At 37.2% G+C, this 15292-nt stretch overlaps 1 protein-coding gene across 1 annotated transcript in view; it reads right to left on the bottom strand.

The window, feature by feature from the left end:
* JMY (junction mediating and regulatory protein, p53 cofactor) overlaps positions 1-15292 on the bottom strand; it is a 63159-nt gene that overhangs the window by 14605 nt on the left and 33262 nt on the right. Inside the window, exons 4-7 of the mRNA XM_040089897.2 lie at positions 14656-14825; positions 10256-10421; positions 6800-6987; positions 1105-1191 (exon numbers count right to left, since the gene is read on the bottom strand). Of these exons, the coding sequence (XP_039945831.1) occupies positions 1105-1191; positions 6800-6987; positions 10256-10421; positions 14656-14825 (611 nt within the window). The remainder of the gene's footprint in view (positions 1-1104; positions 1192-6799; positions 6988-10255; positions 10422-14655; positions 14826-15292) is intronic.

Genomic DNA, 15292 nt, shown 5'->3' with positions numbered 1-15292 from the left:
TCGTATTTGGACTAACCTTTTCAAAAGTTTTCTAAGACTTACCTTTTCAAAAGTCTTAATGAAAACCAGTAATTTAAAACCTATTTTACTGTAATACTAGAATTTTTCAGTCACATTTTTACCAGAAAAATCCCACACAAACATAAAAAATTAGCTTAAGATTCTTTATATCATTCAAGTGGGCAATTCCATAATATAAAGCTCTACAGTACTTGAGAGACAAGGAAGTCTTTGGGTTTGCCAAGTCTTATTTGTAAGACAGATAAATGGGCTACAGCCCACACAGTAACTTCCTCTGCCTTACTATAAGAACTGATGAAAAACCATTTTTTAAAAAAATTCCTGAAAAATATTCCAATACATACTGCCTTTGACAAGTAGCCTTTCCATAAAATAAATTATGCAGCTGACTTCCTGGACAAATATATCAATGTTAAAAATGTATAAGGATGAAGCAGAATCACTTTCACTAATCTAACTGTAGCCTGAATTAAAGAGACTTGGATTTCAATCCATCTTTGCCAGTGATCTTTATCAAATATTGATACAATATCAGCTCCCAAGATCTAGTCCAAAATTTGAAAATTCTTATGACAAGTCTACTAGGTACAGCGTAAGAGACCAGTTGGTCTATTCTCTGCAATGAGACTATGGAAAAAATTGTGGAGCATCCACCTGGAACTACAAGTTTACACAACATAATTCCAGTAATTGCTTTAGTAAAAAGAAGAAAAGTCTAAACCAAGCGTATTAAGATTCAATAATAAACATGTGTGATTCCCTTACTCCTATCAGCATACCAGACATGGTACTCAGAGATGCTCAGAATCACCTACATACACGTGATGATAAACATAACAAATCACTCAGACTGTCAATCCAGCATAAAGAACCGTTCTACTTGCTTGGTTCCCATGTTTTCCTAACACAACTATCAACTCCCCCTTACCAGCATGTGACACAGAAATCCATGATGCAAAGGTCAGGGTTACATCCCATCTTCTGAAAGAGCTATCACTCTGAATGCTCCCCTAATTAATGTATAATGAGGAATGCAAGCTATTAATGACAGGCTAAGCTCAACAGCACAAAACTCAAACTTACCAGCTGAACAGTATGGTGCATTTTGTACTCCTCCTCGCTCTGGTGACGCTGCTGGATCTTCTCGTTATGCTTTGCAATACAGATCTCCTGCAGGGGCATAGAACATAAACTATAAAGCATGCAATTTAAATACAGATTTACATAATGTCATATTTAGCAAATGGCAGCTAGAAAAATAGAAACTGCAGAGCCTGTCTCAGACAGGCTCATTTAACTTACAATGAACTCTAACTGAAAAAAACCAAAAAAACACAAGCCAGACAACCTCAAATTTATTACTTTTAGCTATCAAAAGAAGAGATCCAAGTGACAGCTGCTTCGAAAGTCTGTTCTATAGTACCAGTACAAGAGTGGCAAAAAACACCGATCTGTCAACACTTCATAAAGCCCTTGTTTAATCTCATGTATTTACACACATGGAAAATAACTAACTCTTGAATGTACCACATATTTCCATTTAGGCAAATAGGCAGCTTCCCATTTACAGGTGTTCATCTTTTCCATGTACTATCTGCAAGCACAGACGGGAATAAAGTTGTTACAATTCATCATGTTTGTTCATTACACCGAGTTCACATCTCTAACATCTGGAGTAAAACAAGAATTTGTTACATTGTCTGCAAATAAGTATAGGTTCAAACAAACAAACAATTTAGGCCATGTTACAACAGCTGACAAGAGGATGACAGTCAAACTTCATGCAGATAGACAACTTCATTGGATTTTACTGAGGGCCAGGAAATTGGACAGTATGAGCAATGAATTAGACCTGGTACAAGCACTACACAGAACTAGAACGAACTCAGATATACAGTCATAAACAAATCTCACAGCTGTGTAAGAAAGTAGTGTGACTCCAGATAGAGCATGGAGCTGATGGGGCTCCCAAGTATCATCCACTATGACTTTCTGGGCAGATCCAGAAAAAAGCTTTGTCACTGAAAGCATTGCTTGAGGGAGCTGATAGAGTAAAGCACAAAAATAAGGAGGGAAGGGATTAAAGAAGCCTCACTATTTTGGAGGCTTAAAAATGCAGAAAAAGTTGTTCTTCTGCAAGTTATCTGTGGACAAGCTTTGTCAAATAAAAAAACAACCAGTGTTCCTGTATAGGACTAAAACCATCAACGTTGCTGCTGTATACAGGTAACTGACAAAAGCAAAGATTTCTGGACAAATACTGTCCCACCTTCGTCAGAGTTATATCACAGATTGGCTTAGGTGCGAAGAGATCTTAAAGCTCATCTACTGCCAACCTCCCTGCCACAACGTCTCTTCCACTAAATCAGGCTGCTCAGGGTCCCATCCAACCTGGCCTTGAAGATTTCCAGAGACAGGGCATCCACAACTTCTCGGGGGTGACCTGTGTCAATACCTCACCACCCCCAGAATAAAGGAATTTCTTTCTAACAGCTATCCAGATCTCTCCTGGTTTGAAACTGTTCCCCCTTGTCCATGTAAAATATCAGTCCATGTCAAAAGACCCTCTTCCTGTTTTTTAAGTTCCCTTTATGTCCTGAAAGGCTGTACTGAGGTCACCCCAGAGCCTTCTCTTCTCCAGGATGGACAACCCTAAGCCTGTCATCATAGGAGAGGGGCTCCAACCCTCTGACCATCTTCGTGGACCTACTCTGGACTTGCTCTAACAGGTCCACACATACACATAGCCAAATATCGCTGGGTTTTGTGTTTCTTTCTGGAGGTTTTTCCCCCCTCGGTGAAACGAGTTAATCCTGGAACAGTCAATCAATTTAATTTGTAGCTGCAAAAGTACAAAATACTCCATCTCTGTGTTCCAGAGACACAGCAAGCTATGTAATACTAACAAGAGAATCTGATCTGAACTTTCTGTAATTCTCCTAACTACTTCATAGTTTATTCTCTATTTAGGTTTTAAATATTATAAAATAATGAGAAAATGTAAGTTAAGCATGGTTTGGGTTTTTGACACGTCTCAAATACTTGGGGGACACAATTTTATGTAACATTCTCACTTTAGCATCAGTATTTAAACCTTTCTCATTAAATGCAATTATAAAAGATATTTTAAGTATGTAAAGAAGACAAACCTGACTGAAATGTATATTGGTGCTGACTTTGTATTAATAAACAACCTACTTCAAAGTAATTAGATCTCTTTGACATGAAATAAAAACTACTAGTAGGAGCTGAAAACACGTTGCAGGACAGGGTTAGAAATCTGAATCACCTTAACTAATTACAGAAGTGGTCTAAGAAAAAAGGAAGGGTTGCAATTTCAGAGGGACAAATGCAGGGTTCTACCTGTAGACAAGATTAAGTGTACTTGTAGACAAGATTAAGTGACTTCAAACAAAGGATGAAATAAAAAACACCCAGATGGCAGGATTAAGAAAACTACCTGGATAATTACAGCAAATGACAAGTTCAATATATACCAATGAACTCAGGCAAAAAACCCAAAACAACAAAACCAAACATCATAATTGGGTGTATGAGCAGGAATACACAGCCTATTCCAGATGCAAGGTGGTCCTTTTTGAGATACCCTCTCTGACATTTTTTTCACCTTGACTCTTTGCTATAAATCTAGCTCCCTAATAAATCGGCTCCTTGTTCCCTATGATAAACTAATTAATACTAATGTGTAGCCAGCAGGGGGTAGACTGGCATAACAATAGCAATTTCCTGCATGAAAGATCTATAGCTAGCTCTCTGGAAGTAAGAAAAAAGTTGAAACTGCTATTAAAAACTTATTTTTTAAAAACTCACTGTCATCAACAAAAAGGAACATCAGGAAATGACTGTTTAACAAATGCAAATAGATTTGTATTAAAAAAAAGGGAATGAGTTTATACTTATGGTAATACAGTGAAAAATGTCAAACTCTGCAAACCCAAGAATTTTTAAAATGGCTGTTTAGTTATTCTAGAGCCATGACTGAATTATGTTTCTAATACACCTTCAATGAAAGTTTCTAAATAAAAGCTTGGTATGATTATTTGGCAAAATCACTGAAAAACTGACGCATCATCTGCAAAATTAGGGAAGGAATTTCTGAAAAACAAAATAGATAGTGACTGAAATTTATATTTAAATTACAAATTGTCTTACTCTATAAAGAGTAATTTATTTCCGTTCACTGTGTTATTTCCTCAATAGAAAAGATTTTCAAATACCTGGATGATGAAATTACTTTCTTCCAAAAAATAGAACTGATTAGAGAGAAAAATTTCTTATTGTTTCCTTAATCCTGATATCTGCCGCTAGAAAAGAGATGTTGTCCTAAGGGCATCTTCAGTTACCAGAATCTTGATAATGAGAAAGGACAGTAATTTCTAAACATATCACAAGACTGTCCTACACACCACTTAATGCATAGCTTGCTTTTTGTTTCAACTACAGAACTGACAAGTTAAGAAAAAAAAAAAAAGGAGAAAAAAACCACCAATCCACTACCAAAATCTCACCAACCCAATCCAAAACAGAATACCTGTTTAAAAGACTGTTTTAAGATACTTTGCTGAAACACATAAACTCACGAACACAATCTGAAAAGCATTAAGTACGCTGTCATCTCAGTTCAACAATGAATGTTTCTTAAGAGACAGACACAGATTTACCACACAGTATGTACTTTCCATATTCATCCTCAAAAACTTTTGTTGACATAGCATTCAGTCATCACTGCCCTCATTCTCACCATCTACAGTCTGCTTTTGTATCCCATCGGTATCTTAGTTCTGCATACTTGTCTTAACCAGCAAACACTTCAGAGCAGGGATCCTTTTTTTCTCCCACAAATACAAATATTCGCACCAGGCATCTTAAAGAGTGTAAAATAATTAACAATGCTTTGCAGTATCACTTGAAAAGTCATTGAAAATACAAAGCTTGCTTAAAAAATGAGACAAATCTATGAGTTTTGATTTTCAGGTAATTGCTAGAAAGCTTAGTAGGACTCTGCGTTACCCAGCAGTAAGAAGAGAAGCTAAAAAATGTCCATATTTTTTTCAGCCAAACAAGGGCCACACAATGGCACACACCAAAATTCTGCCCTTTCTTTTTGCTCAGATAAAGATAACTTATCTTCTCCTAAAAGCTTAAACACACATTGTTCTAAACTGTGATATTTCTAGAAGCTGAAAGTTTAGTATCTCCCTGCAGCACTCAACTGCAGAGAATGCTGTGCTGGGCAATGACATAAGTAAGAGAGCTGGAACTATTTCTGAGGGCAATGTGATGTCCAAGTTCCACATGGAGACATTACCTCAGGTCCTGAAAGCAGTATAGCCATGGCTATCCCATCAAAACATTGAGAAGATGTACCTGTGCCACTCCTGCCTGCAGCTGCAGACAACAACCCTAGCGTACGCAGCTCCGCATCTTGGCACAGTGCACAACCAGGCATGGCACTGCCACAGACAAAACCAACTTCTTCAGCTTAAACAAGGCATTCTACCACAGCACAACCTTGAAACAAATGAGCCACTGGAAGGTGACTAGCTCATTATACAGATACACAGGCACGCTAAAAAATCTCTACTCCTGCTCCAGAGTTTTTTCCTGGCTTGTGAACTCCAATTAAGTTAAGCAAAGAACTGCAAACAAGCTGCTGCTTTCAAACAGGTTTGTCTACCTTGTAAGGTGCCAGCTGTTTCTTTTCATATCCAGAAAAAAGTATCATATCATACTGTAGCCTGTGTAAATTAGTGTAACACGACAGGTAAGTTCACTTACTTAAAATACTAACAAGGTTCCTAATACTTTTTCTCTTTACAAACTCATGTGAAACAAGCACAATGACTAAGCAAGCTACTTCATACAATCAGCTAACAGGAGACCTTTTTTCTATTACTTCATTTGCAGTCTTCTCCATACTGGGTTAACTAGAAACCAGGCAGTGGCTCACAAAATACAAAAAACCCAATATATAATATGTATCAACAACTTTTGATTTGCTCTGTTATGCTTCAGATTTAGGTACAGAAATAGATCTATTAACTATGGAGGGAAGACCTGAAGGGTTTATTGTCAATCTGCTAGAACTCTTTATATGAAAGGGTCATCTTTCACATAGAGACATGACTGGGAACAAACAACCAAACGGACCACTCCTAATCATCCTAATCCAGAATGAGGCCTTAACTGACATTTCTGCATAGTTTTATAGTACACAGTATGAGGTGGAACCTATTTTCTAACAAGTATTACAATGGTCTCTCAGAACTTTGACTTAAATAGCATACCTAGAATTACAAATTAGGAATATAGACTGGATTTCATCTAGATCTGACAAATACAGAATACCAACAACATATAAGCTTAAAAGGATGGGGTAATAGAATGAAAATAGAACTCATTCGTGAGAAACGCACTTGCAAGTTCTCTTCTGCAAACACACAAAACTACTCTCTGTAAAAACATTCATCCTAGAATGTACTTCCCACATGAAAGTACTCTGATTAGTTAATAGAAATAAGTTTATTTGTTGACTTCAAAGTAATTGAAGGTTCCTTTAAAGCTAGAAGGTAAATAGAACCTTAAATGTATCAATTTAATAATATATGCTATTTTATTTAATATTCTGCAAAACAACTTTCAGCAAACAATTAATATAATCCACAAAAATTCTGGGAAACTTGTATCTGAAAGGAACCCTTTTGAAGTTTTATTCAATTTGCTAATTATGTCCAAAAAGAAGACAATTAAACAGTACCTTCTTATTTCTGAGGTAGGCTTTCTTGGCTGAAATACGTCCACGCCTTGCTTCCAGCTGGCGGATTTTTTGTTGTAACTTTTGCAGCTCCTCTTTTTGCAGGTGTACAGATGTTGCCATATCCTCTTTTTCAAGCATGGCTTCCATACTTTCATAAGTATCATAATACACCACCTCATCTCTCTTCTCTGTTTTAAAGATGTCAGCAATAAAAAAACCAAATCAATGGTTCGCATTTGATTAACATTTTGTTTTCCTCAACAACAACCCTCCCACTGAGTTGCAAGATTTGATGCAGAAGAATGCCACAAGCCCTTTCAGAGGACCAGTACCAAAATCAATAGGTCAGAGGAAAAGCATTAATCAGCAAGACTCTGCACAGCTTTAAAGTCTTTATGAGGAACAGAAATTAATACAATGAAGCTCAGACTGCTATTCAGGCAAGGTCAGAGTATTAAAACACAAATGCATTTCTAAATGTACACCTATTACGTGTAGCCTAATTTGAGCACAATGCCCATGCATGTCTTTGGGTCTCACAAGAGACCCATGGCGTGTAGCAATTTTCTCTGCTTTTCACCATGAAGTCCAGGATAGACAAGACTATCTGAAGTCTTCAGCATCAGATTCTTCTGTTACAACCAACTGGTAATTTCATGTAAGGAGACTCAGACAACAGGATACCAAAAATCCTCTCATAGGTTTTTGATGTCCCAGTCACTGCCCCTGGGAGGGAGGAAGGGCAATTTCAATACAATCCTTCAAAGCATTACAGGCCTGAAAAGGAGGTAATTACTAATAGTTTTATCAACACTCATGATTTTTAGCTTCCTGAGTGAAGCATTTGGAATAACACTGAGCTCATCTTTAAATGCTGCCTTCTCATCTCTTGCCAAGAAGGAATGAGCGGTGATTATAAATCCTTGAAGAATGTTGGGATGAAGAAGCAGCAAAGATCTCTTATTCTTTATTCCACTGGCATACAAAGGAGGATATATTTGTAGTACGCCAAGAAGGAAATGCATTACTGCTGTCCGAAACAGGCAGACGCAGCCTGCATGTCTGTCAAGTGTCTATTCCACAGCAAAACCAGAATTTCTTATTTCCACTTTATCATCTACTTTCAGAAAGACTGTAATTCTTCCTACTTCAGCTACATGGTTATTTGGAGACAGGCACAGGATTCTCCTCAGTACACAGTCCATTTTAAAAGCTGCTGTCACTACATGTTGTTTGTGTATACAGTCTATGCTGCAACCAGAATTCTGACTGCCATACTAATTTCAGCTCAGTAGAAGTCATGGCAGGACCAGACAATAAAGCGCAGAAAGATATTCACCTTAAAATAAAAGCTAATAAAACATACCAAACAGTTTCTTTACTTCAGCACTTAGTTTGAAAAATAAAAACCCTGTACAGCTTCATCAATATATAAAAACTGGCGAGCCACTGGAACTGCCTTTTAGATACCACTGAGTAAGAAGACTCATGGCTGACAATTACATTTTAACCACACAGTTATAAAATGGGAGAATTTGCAGCTGAATTTTGATTTAGAAGACTTTCATTACAAAACCATTTTGACAAGAAAAGTACTCATACTAAGTATGAATAAGGTAAAACCCTTGGAAATTCTACCTAATAAAGCCACGTTTTGTGAATTTCAATGCAGGTATTTGCCTAATGACAGTGAAAAACTACTAGTGTTGTTCATAATATGACAATCTGTTATCACCTGATCCTTTTTACATCCTTTGCTGAATTTGAAAAGATGTTATTCTAGGTGTTATTGACAACCAACTGCAGTCAATTCAAACCATGCCCTCAAAACATTAATTGAGAACTCTCTGAACTAGCTCTGCAGAACCAATATAGTCAAAGACGAGAGAGATGCAACAGCACCTACTGGGCTTACACACATGAATTTCAAATCATACAGATGTGCAAAATCAAAGTCTGTTACTTTACTATCAGTAGTCTTTAAAAATAAAGTGTAACAGGCCATGCTTTTCTTTTGACATCAGAGGAACCAACACATATTAAAAGACCACTAAATGTTTTAGATGCTTGAATTCAGATTGGGTGCTGAATAGTCTCAAACATATGTAGTCACATTAATTCTTCCATCCATCTAAGGGAAGTCTGAGAAGGTAATTTCATGCGTTGAACAATTCCTACACATTTAGGAACTGTATTTTTCATTTTCTGTCCTATGGGGTAGTTTGGGATTTATTATTAAACAATATCTTACAAATTTAAAATAGCAAAGAAAGCCAGAACAGTGAACTGCTTTGTTGCCAAGAAGGAAGGAGCAGGGTGATGGTTTAGGGGACTGAGGGTTTTATTTTGAACTAGATTGTGGGTTGAGAGCTTTTTTGAGATTTCTGGAGAAATCATTATTGACAAATTGTATTGCCCTGTGACGTTTTTACAGCTAATTCTCTGACAGCCCAGAGGTTTTACTATCACTACACCAAAGACAAAGGACATTTCTTCTCAGTCTCCTGTTCAGGGAATTCCTTTCAGTTTGTAAGTAAGACCATACCATGTCTTTAGTACGAAAACTACATGCCCAATTTCCCAACCCAAAATCTATCTACCTCAAAACCCCTAATTAATTCTCCACAGAAGCAAACAGTTAAAGCTGCCACATTTCTGCAAGTCATTTACAAAGTTTCCAATCCTTAGGTTCCAAACACACAGTTACAGTTGTTTCCGTCACAAGCCATAAGGGTGGAGAATCATGTTACAGTGAGACAAATCTGTGATACCTATGTTTTCTCCTTTTCCAGCTGCTACTAACAATACAATCCAGCTTCAAATCTCTCTTAGAATTTTCTATCCATAGCAAAATTTTTTATGCAAGCCCTACACTCTAAAAACAGTAAAACAAAGCTTGCTTAAATACAAACATTAAAGATAGAAGGGTCTAAAGGACAGAACTGGATTGAAAAAGAGCTCTGATTTACAGATACTGTTTCTACAGTTTGTAAGACATGAGGTGTAATAGGATAGTTGGTTCTAGAGGCATAAGGTCTGCATTGATGCTCTGAGATAACAATGAGTTTCAACTGTAACAAAAGGAACACAGTTTGCAGATTTTGCTTTTGAAAACCAATTGCTTTCAAGAAATGAGTAATATCAATGCATACTTAATATTTTTAGTTAGACAAGTCCGGTAATTAAGACATTTCCTCCTCCCTGACCGCAGTTCTTCAAAACTTCTGCACACCTTATATACAAACATCCAAAGAGAGGCAATGAGAACCATACCAGAACTTCTGTGTGTGTATGTATATGCCTTATAAACAGGTGTAAATTTTAATTTAATAGTCCTTTTGCAGCTCTTCACATGGTAAAGAATCTGTTCTCATTTCATTCCCACAGGCTTCCCTGGACTCACAGGAAGAAAATTATCTTTCACAGATTATGTATTAATTGAAATAAATAAAGCACCTGACATCAATCTTCTGATGCTTTCAAGCTGTGCTGTCAGGAGCAGCTCTTCACATTTCAAGATCTCAAACTGCACCTCATATAACTGAAGCTGTAGATCATAGTAATCAGCTTCTAAGTGGTCCAAATGGGCTAAGGCTTCTGTACCACCTTTCAGGCTCTGCATCTAAATAAAAAAAGAAAACAACAAACAAACAAAAATCATACAACTCCAGAATAATGATGAGAACAAAATGGCAGATTTTATGATTACCGATAGATACTGTCTTGCACAGTAAATGTAACATGTTAAAACTGAACACATCAAGTCCCTAAGATACGTTCTGATCAGACACACAGTTTAAGATGCCTTTAATATCTGACATTTTTTTCTATATGGCAGTGAAATAAGTCCGTGGCATTGAATTACACTTTGAGACTGTCAAGTCATACAGTGCATGGTGTGAAACATCCCTCACACTCTTACTCTACCACTTGATTCTCTGAAGGTACGTACTTAAATTAGAATTCTCTTTTCTTCAATCCCAAAAATCTATAAGTAGGCATCTAGAAAGCTACAGTTAAAACTTGTAAAAGCAGAACTGAGGAAAAAACGTGAAAGGATATGGAAACAGGAATAAGTACATGCATTGATCATCTTGCAATGACAACTTAGTTGTTCTGTTCTTTCTGGAGTCCTTCACAGGAGAACAAATACACAGATTAAAATATTTATATATATATTTCAGTACTCATTTGTATTATATGTTTGAATAGAAAAGTAACACACAACCAAAGTGAACCGCAGCAATTCTCTTTCACTCAAGCAAACAAGATTTATGTGCTCAATACACTCAGCCATTCAGATCATATTCAAGAAATATCAGCATGTAAGGGAATCTTATGTGCTCAGTTTGGAGGGAATTCATGCACCTCTACAACCTGCACACAGAAGAGTTAGGGCCACATCCAATTTCTTTACCTGCTCAAAATATGTGTATCTGATAGTTTTTCTCAGGTACTGGATAAAAGTAATGGTAAATTTTAATGGAGATTTGTGATGTGGCCACCTTATAATACAGAAGAAATGTCCAGTTTCATATTACAGACAGACAGTCATTAAAAAGGGATGTCTACCAAGCAAAAATACAGGACCTCTGTAGCTACACATTTAAAAAATATTTGCTAGCATGTTCTCTACATTATGGTGTTATTTTCTGTAAAACTGAATCTGTAACAAACAGCCACAAATGGGTTCTTTGAGTTTTATTTATCAAACATATTTAAATATGACTACACTAAACTAGAAAGGTATGTGTACTGAATTAAACCAATGATCCATTTTACTCAATACCCTGTGTCAGGAAAAAACTGTTAACCACAAAAATCCAGGAAGATGAAACATAACAGGCAGTGAGTGCAGTGATAGCTTCTCAAAATGATTCAACTCTAGCACACCCTGTAGCAAAACTAAACCCAGACTGCTGCCTCTTATACAAAACAGACTTACTGGCCTTAATTCATAAATTTGTCCTATCCCTTATTTTAAAAAACATGCATGCTTTTAGCACCTGCATCAGTATCTATTGACAGAGATTTCACAGCTCAATTAAATGCAAATAGCTCTGCGTACTATACTTATTTCCATATAAGAGAGCCAGACAGAAGATCTGTAAATCAGTTCCTGTGACTTCTATTTTAAATTTCTTCTGCTATATTTTGTACTTCTATATTTCACCTATTAGTCTGAAAACTCCAGTAAGTCCTTAAGTGAACACCAGAAACCCTACAATCATTAAGGTATCATGTATATGCTAGAGTCCAGTGTTACACTAAAATGTCTTCTTATGCCATTTTATTACTGTGCATCCGTATTAAGTTACTAATTTGACAGAACAGTAAATGACATAATGATCACATAACTGGAGTGAATTACAGGCTACTTTTCATGACAAAAGGACTGGTTCTCTTGAAACTCCCTAGTTTTTCCATATAGGAGGAATAATGTTTATTGTTCAGGCATGGTATTAGCATTTTTCAAGGGATTTGGCAATTTTCAAGGATTTCCTCACTGTAAAAATGCAGCAGAATTTGGTGGGTTTGGGGGTGACAGAAGTAGGTGTGGGAAATGTTTGTTACCTTTTTAAATTAAGTAGTGTCAAACGTGACCACACCTAAGAAATTCCCTTTTTCCATGAACCGTGAAATTGACTCAAACCTTCACAACCTTTTTCTTAAAAACAGATGTTCCCAAATTTAAATCCAAATGTGAGGGAGCAAGTGAGCAGCCACATGGGTCTTGGTTGCTGGCTGGGGTTAAAACACCACAGCCGTGGAAAAAAAACTTACACTGAGGAGAACCAAATTCAATCTCCTGTAATGCCACAATTTTCTGCATTAACAAAAGCAAATAATTTAATCTCTACAGTCTTTGTTGTTGCATTCATAACAATCAGAGAGTGCTAGTATTCACCGAATCATAGAATGGTTTGGCTTGGAAGGGACTTGAAGCCTCACCAAGTTCCAAGCCCTCCACCACGGACAGGGGCACCTTTCACTAGACCAGGCTACTCAGAGTCTCACCCAACCCGGCCTTGAACACTTCTCAGGATGTTGATCCACAACTTCTCTGGGCAACCTGTTCCTGTGCTGCTCCCTCAAAGTAAAGAATTTTTTCCTAATACATAATTTAAACCCATCCACTTTCAGTTTAAAGCCATCTCCCCTTCTCCTACCACAATATGTCCTTATAAAAAAAATTATCTTCCAAGACTAAATGTTCAAAAATCCATAGACAACCTGCTGAACAGCAACACTGTCCTCAAAAAAACCCACATCATGTCTTTTTTCTGAACTGTCATTTTTCTTCTCAGCTAAAATGCAGATATATTAATTTCTTGAGCATTTTAGTCTCTTCAAACAAATACTGTTTTTATCTTCTAGAATACAATAGTTAAATAGTTTGCCAGGAGGTTATTTCAGTTCTACAAACATTTTCTTTATAAGACTGCCACCATTCTTCACCGAGATGGGATCTCCAGTCACATTCCCACATTCAACGCTGTATACTTAAGCCCTTTACATTCTCAGAACACATGATGGGTATCAGAGCAGAAGCTGGTTGGTGCTCATATCTCCCTATCACTGTACTCAGACCCAGAGCTCTCTATACCTTGTGATACACTGTCCCGGAGCACCATGCCCATTAGACGTTCTTTATTTCTCTGTCCTCAAAAGCCCCAAACTCACAGCTCAACACTTTCATCCCGATGTATACTACAATGAATCTTTCCTTTTCCTGTGCATCCCCTAATACTTAATAGCATATCAAACCAAACACTCACTCATTTACCAGACTGAGATCTCATTCAACAAAAATTCACAGGTCTCCACAGGGAGAAAAATGAGATGTGCCATGAAAAGAAGATGCACGTTTACTCTAAGTGAAAATATTCAACATATTTCCATTTAGTACTGCTGGATTGTCTCATCAGCTCTTGGCTAAGGATGACAACAGCCTGACAAATTCAGGTTTTCAGACAACTCTTTTGAGTTGAATTTCCAAATCTAGAGAGTATTGAAATGCAGTAAATCTATTTTTGTGCTCTGGGTCTTGCACGTACTCTCTCTTCCCTGCAGATCAAGCTGTCTTCTACAGAGGCCCCTAAAATAAGCACATAGTCTATCAGCCTTACAAACCTACAAACCTTTGCAGTGCTAAAGTCGTGAGCTCTCTGGATAACCTTTTCATAACAGCACCATCCGTTTAGTTAAATTTTCTTGAAACATTCGAAAAGGTCTCTTAAAACAACCATTTAATTGCTAGAACACACATTAACAATAGTATGACAAAGTTTTTCACACCAAACGTCCATACGATAGCAAAGTTTGTTTAGAAGAGAATTCGTAGCATTGTTACTTTTGAGGAGTTGTCATAAAACCCAATAAATGTGGATTTTTTCCTGCTAAGGCATTTAAGCACAGTTTCGTGCACGAACTCTTTCCTCAGGAAAACTGTAGCTAGCACAGCCCCTCTGGAAGATTGCTGCAGTATTTAAGGTAAGCAGAGAAAGAGTGCAACACAACCGTCCAGCCACCTATATATTTACTAATGGTTAGACACCTTTCATCTGGAATGTCAGAGCTGTTCTGAAAAGGCGGTCATGCCTCTGAGAGCTAAACTCTAAGCAGAGATTACACAGCAGCCAATTTCTGTCCTATCCTTTATTTTACTCATCCCAGTGGACATCTGTAAACATTAACAGCAAAAGCTGTCCTTCTGGTTGACTAACCAGGAAAAGGTGAACAGAAAACATACGTGAGTGGCACAAAACTCAACACACCTACATTGCAACATCATCTGTCTAATGTTGCTTCCTTCTATATGCTTTCATCTTCTACTTACTGGCATGAAAACTTACCTCCTCTTTCAGCGCGTGTTTCTTCTGCTCCAAACAGATTTCCTTAGCACGCATCAACTGCAAAGTCTCCTTGGAAACCGCATACTGAAGCTTTTCCATACGTTCCACTGCTGCTGCCCATGCTGCCTTACCAAATTTCTTCTGGTCTGCTCGCATTCGATCATACACAGCTACAGAAAGGAAAAAAAAGCCAGGCATCTTACTAGTCTACTCTTCAGACCACTAGTGATCCTGCTGCAAAGAAAATGCACACATTTGTACTTAATAAAATCTCATTAATCCAACCATTTGGTCTTGAACTGCCTTCCAAATTTTCCCCACTTCTGTAACCACATATTATCAGTTACTAAAGTCTCTAGCTTACCTTAATAACGATTACAGTCATAAACGTCAGTTTAAATAAATCTGAAGAGTGAAAAATTTGCTATTTAAAACTAAGATTTCAGCTTAACTTCAAGTGCAATTCTGTAAGAACACCATGTGAAACTAAAACATCCATCTTTTACCTCAAAATGCAGGAGTCCCTGTCCTGATTCAGATTTACTCTCCTTGGACCCCAGATAACATCTAGGCGGACACATACAAGACTTTCACCATTGTTAATATATAGGTCATGTGATACTGTACTTAGCTTTGC

The sequence above is a fragment of the Hirundo rustica genome, chromosome Z (genome assembly GCF_015227805.2).
Source record: "Hirundo rustica isolate bHirRus1 chromosome Z, bHirRus1.pri.v3, whole genome shotgun sequence".
NCBI classification, from domain to species: domain Eukaryota; kingdom Metazoa; phylum Chordata; class Aves; order Passeriformes; family Hirundinidae; genus Hirundo; species Hirundo rustica.
The sequence above is the reverse complement of the archived record's forward strand: the minus strand, read 5'-3'. Positions and strand labels throughout refer to the sequence as shown.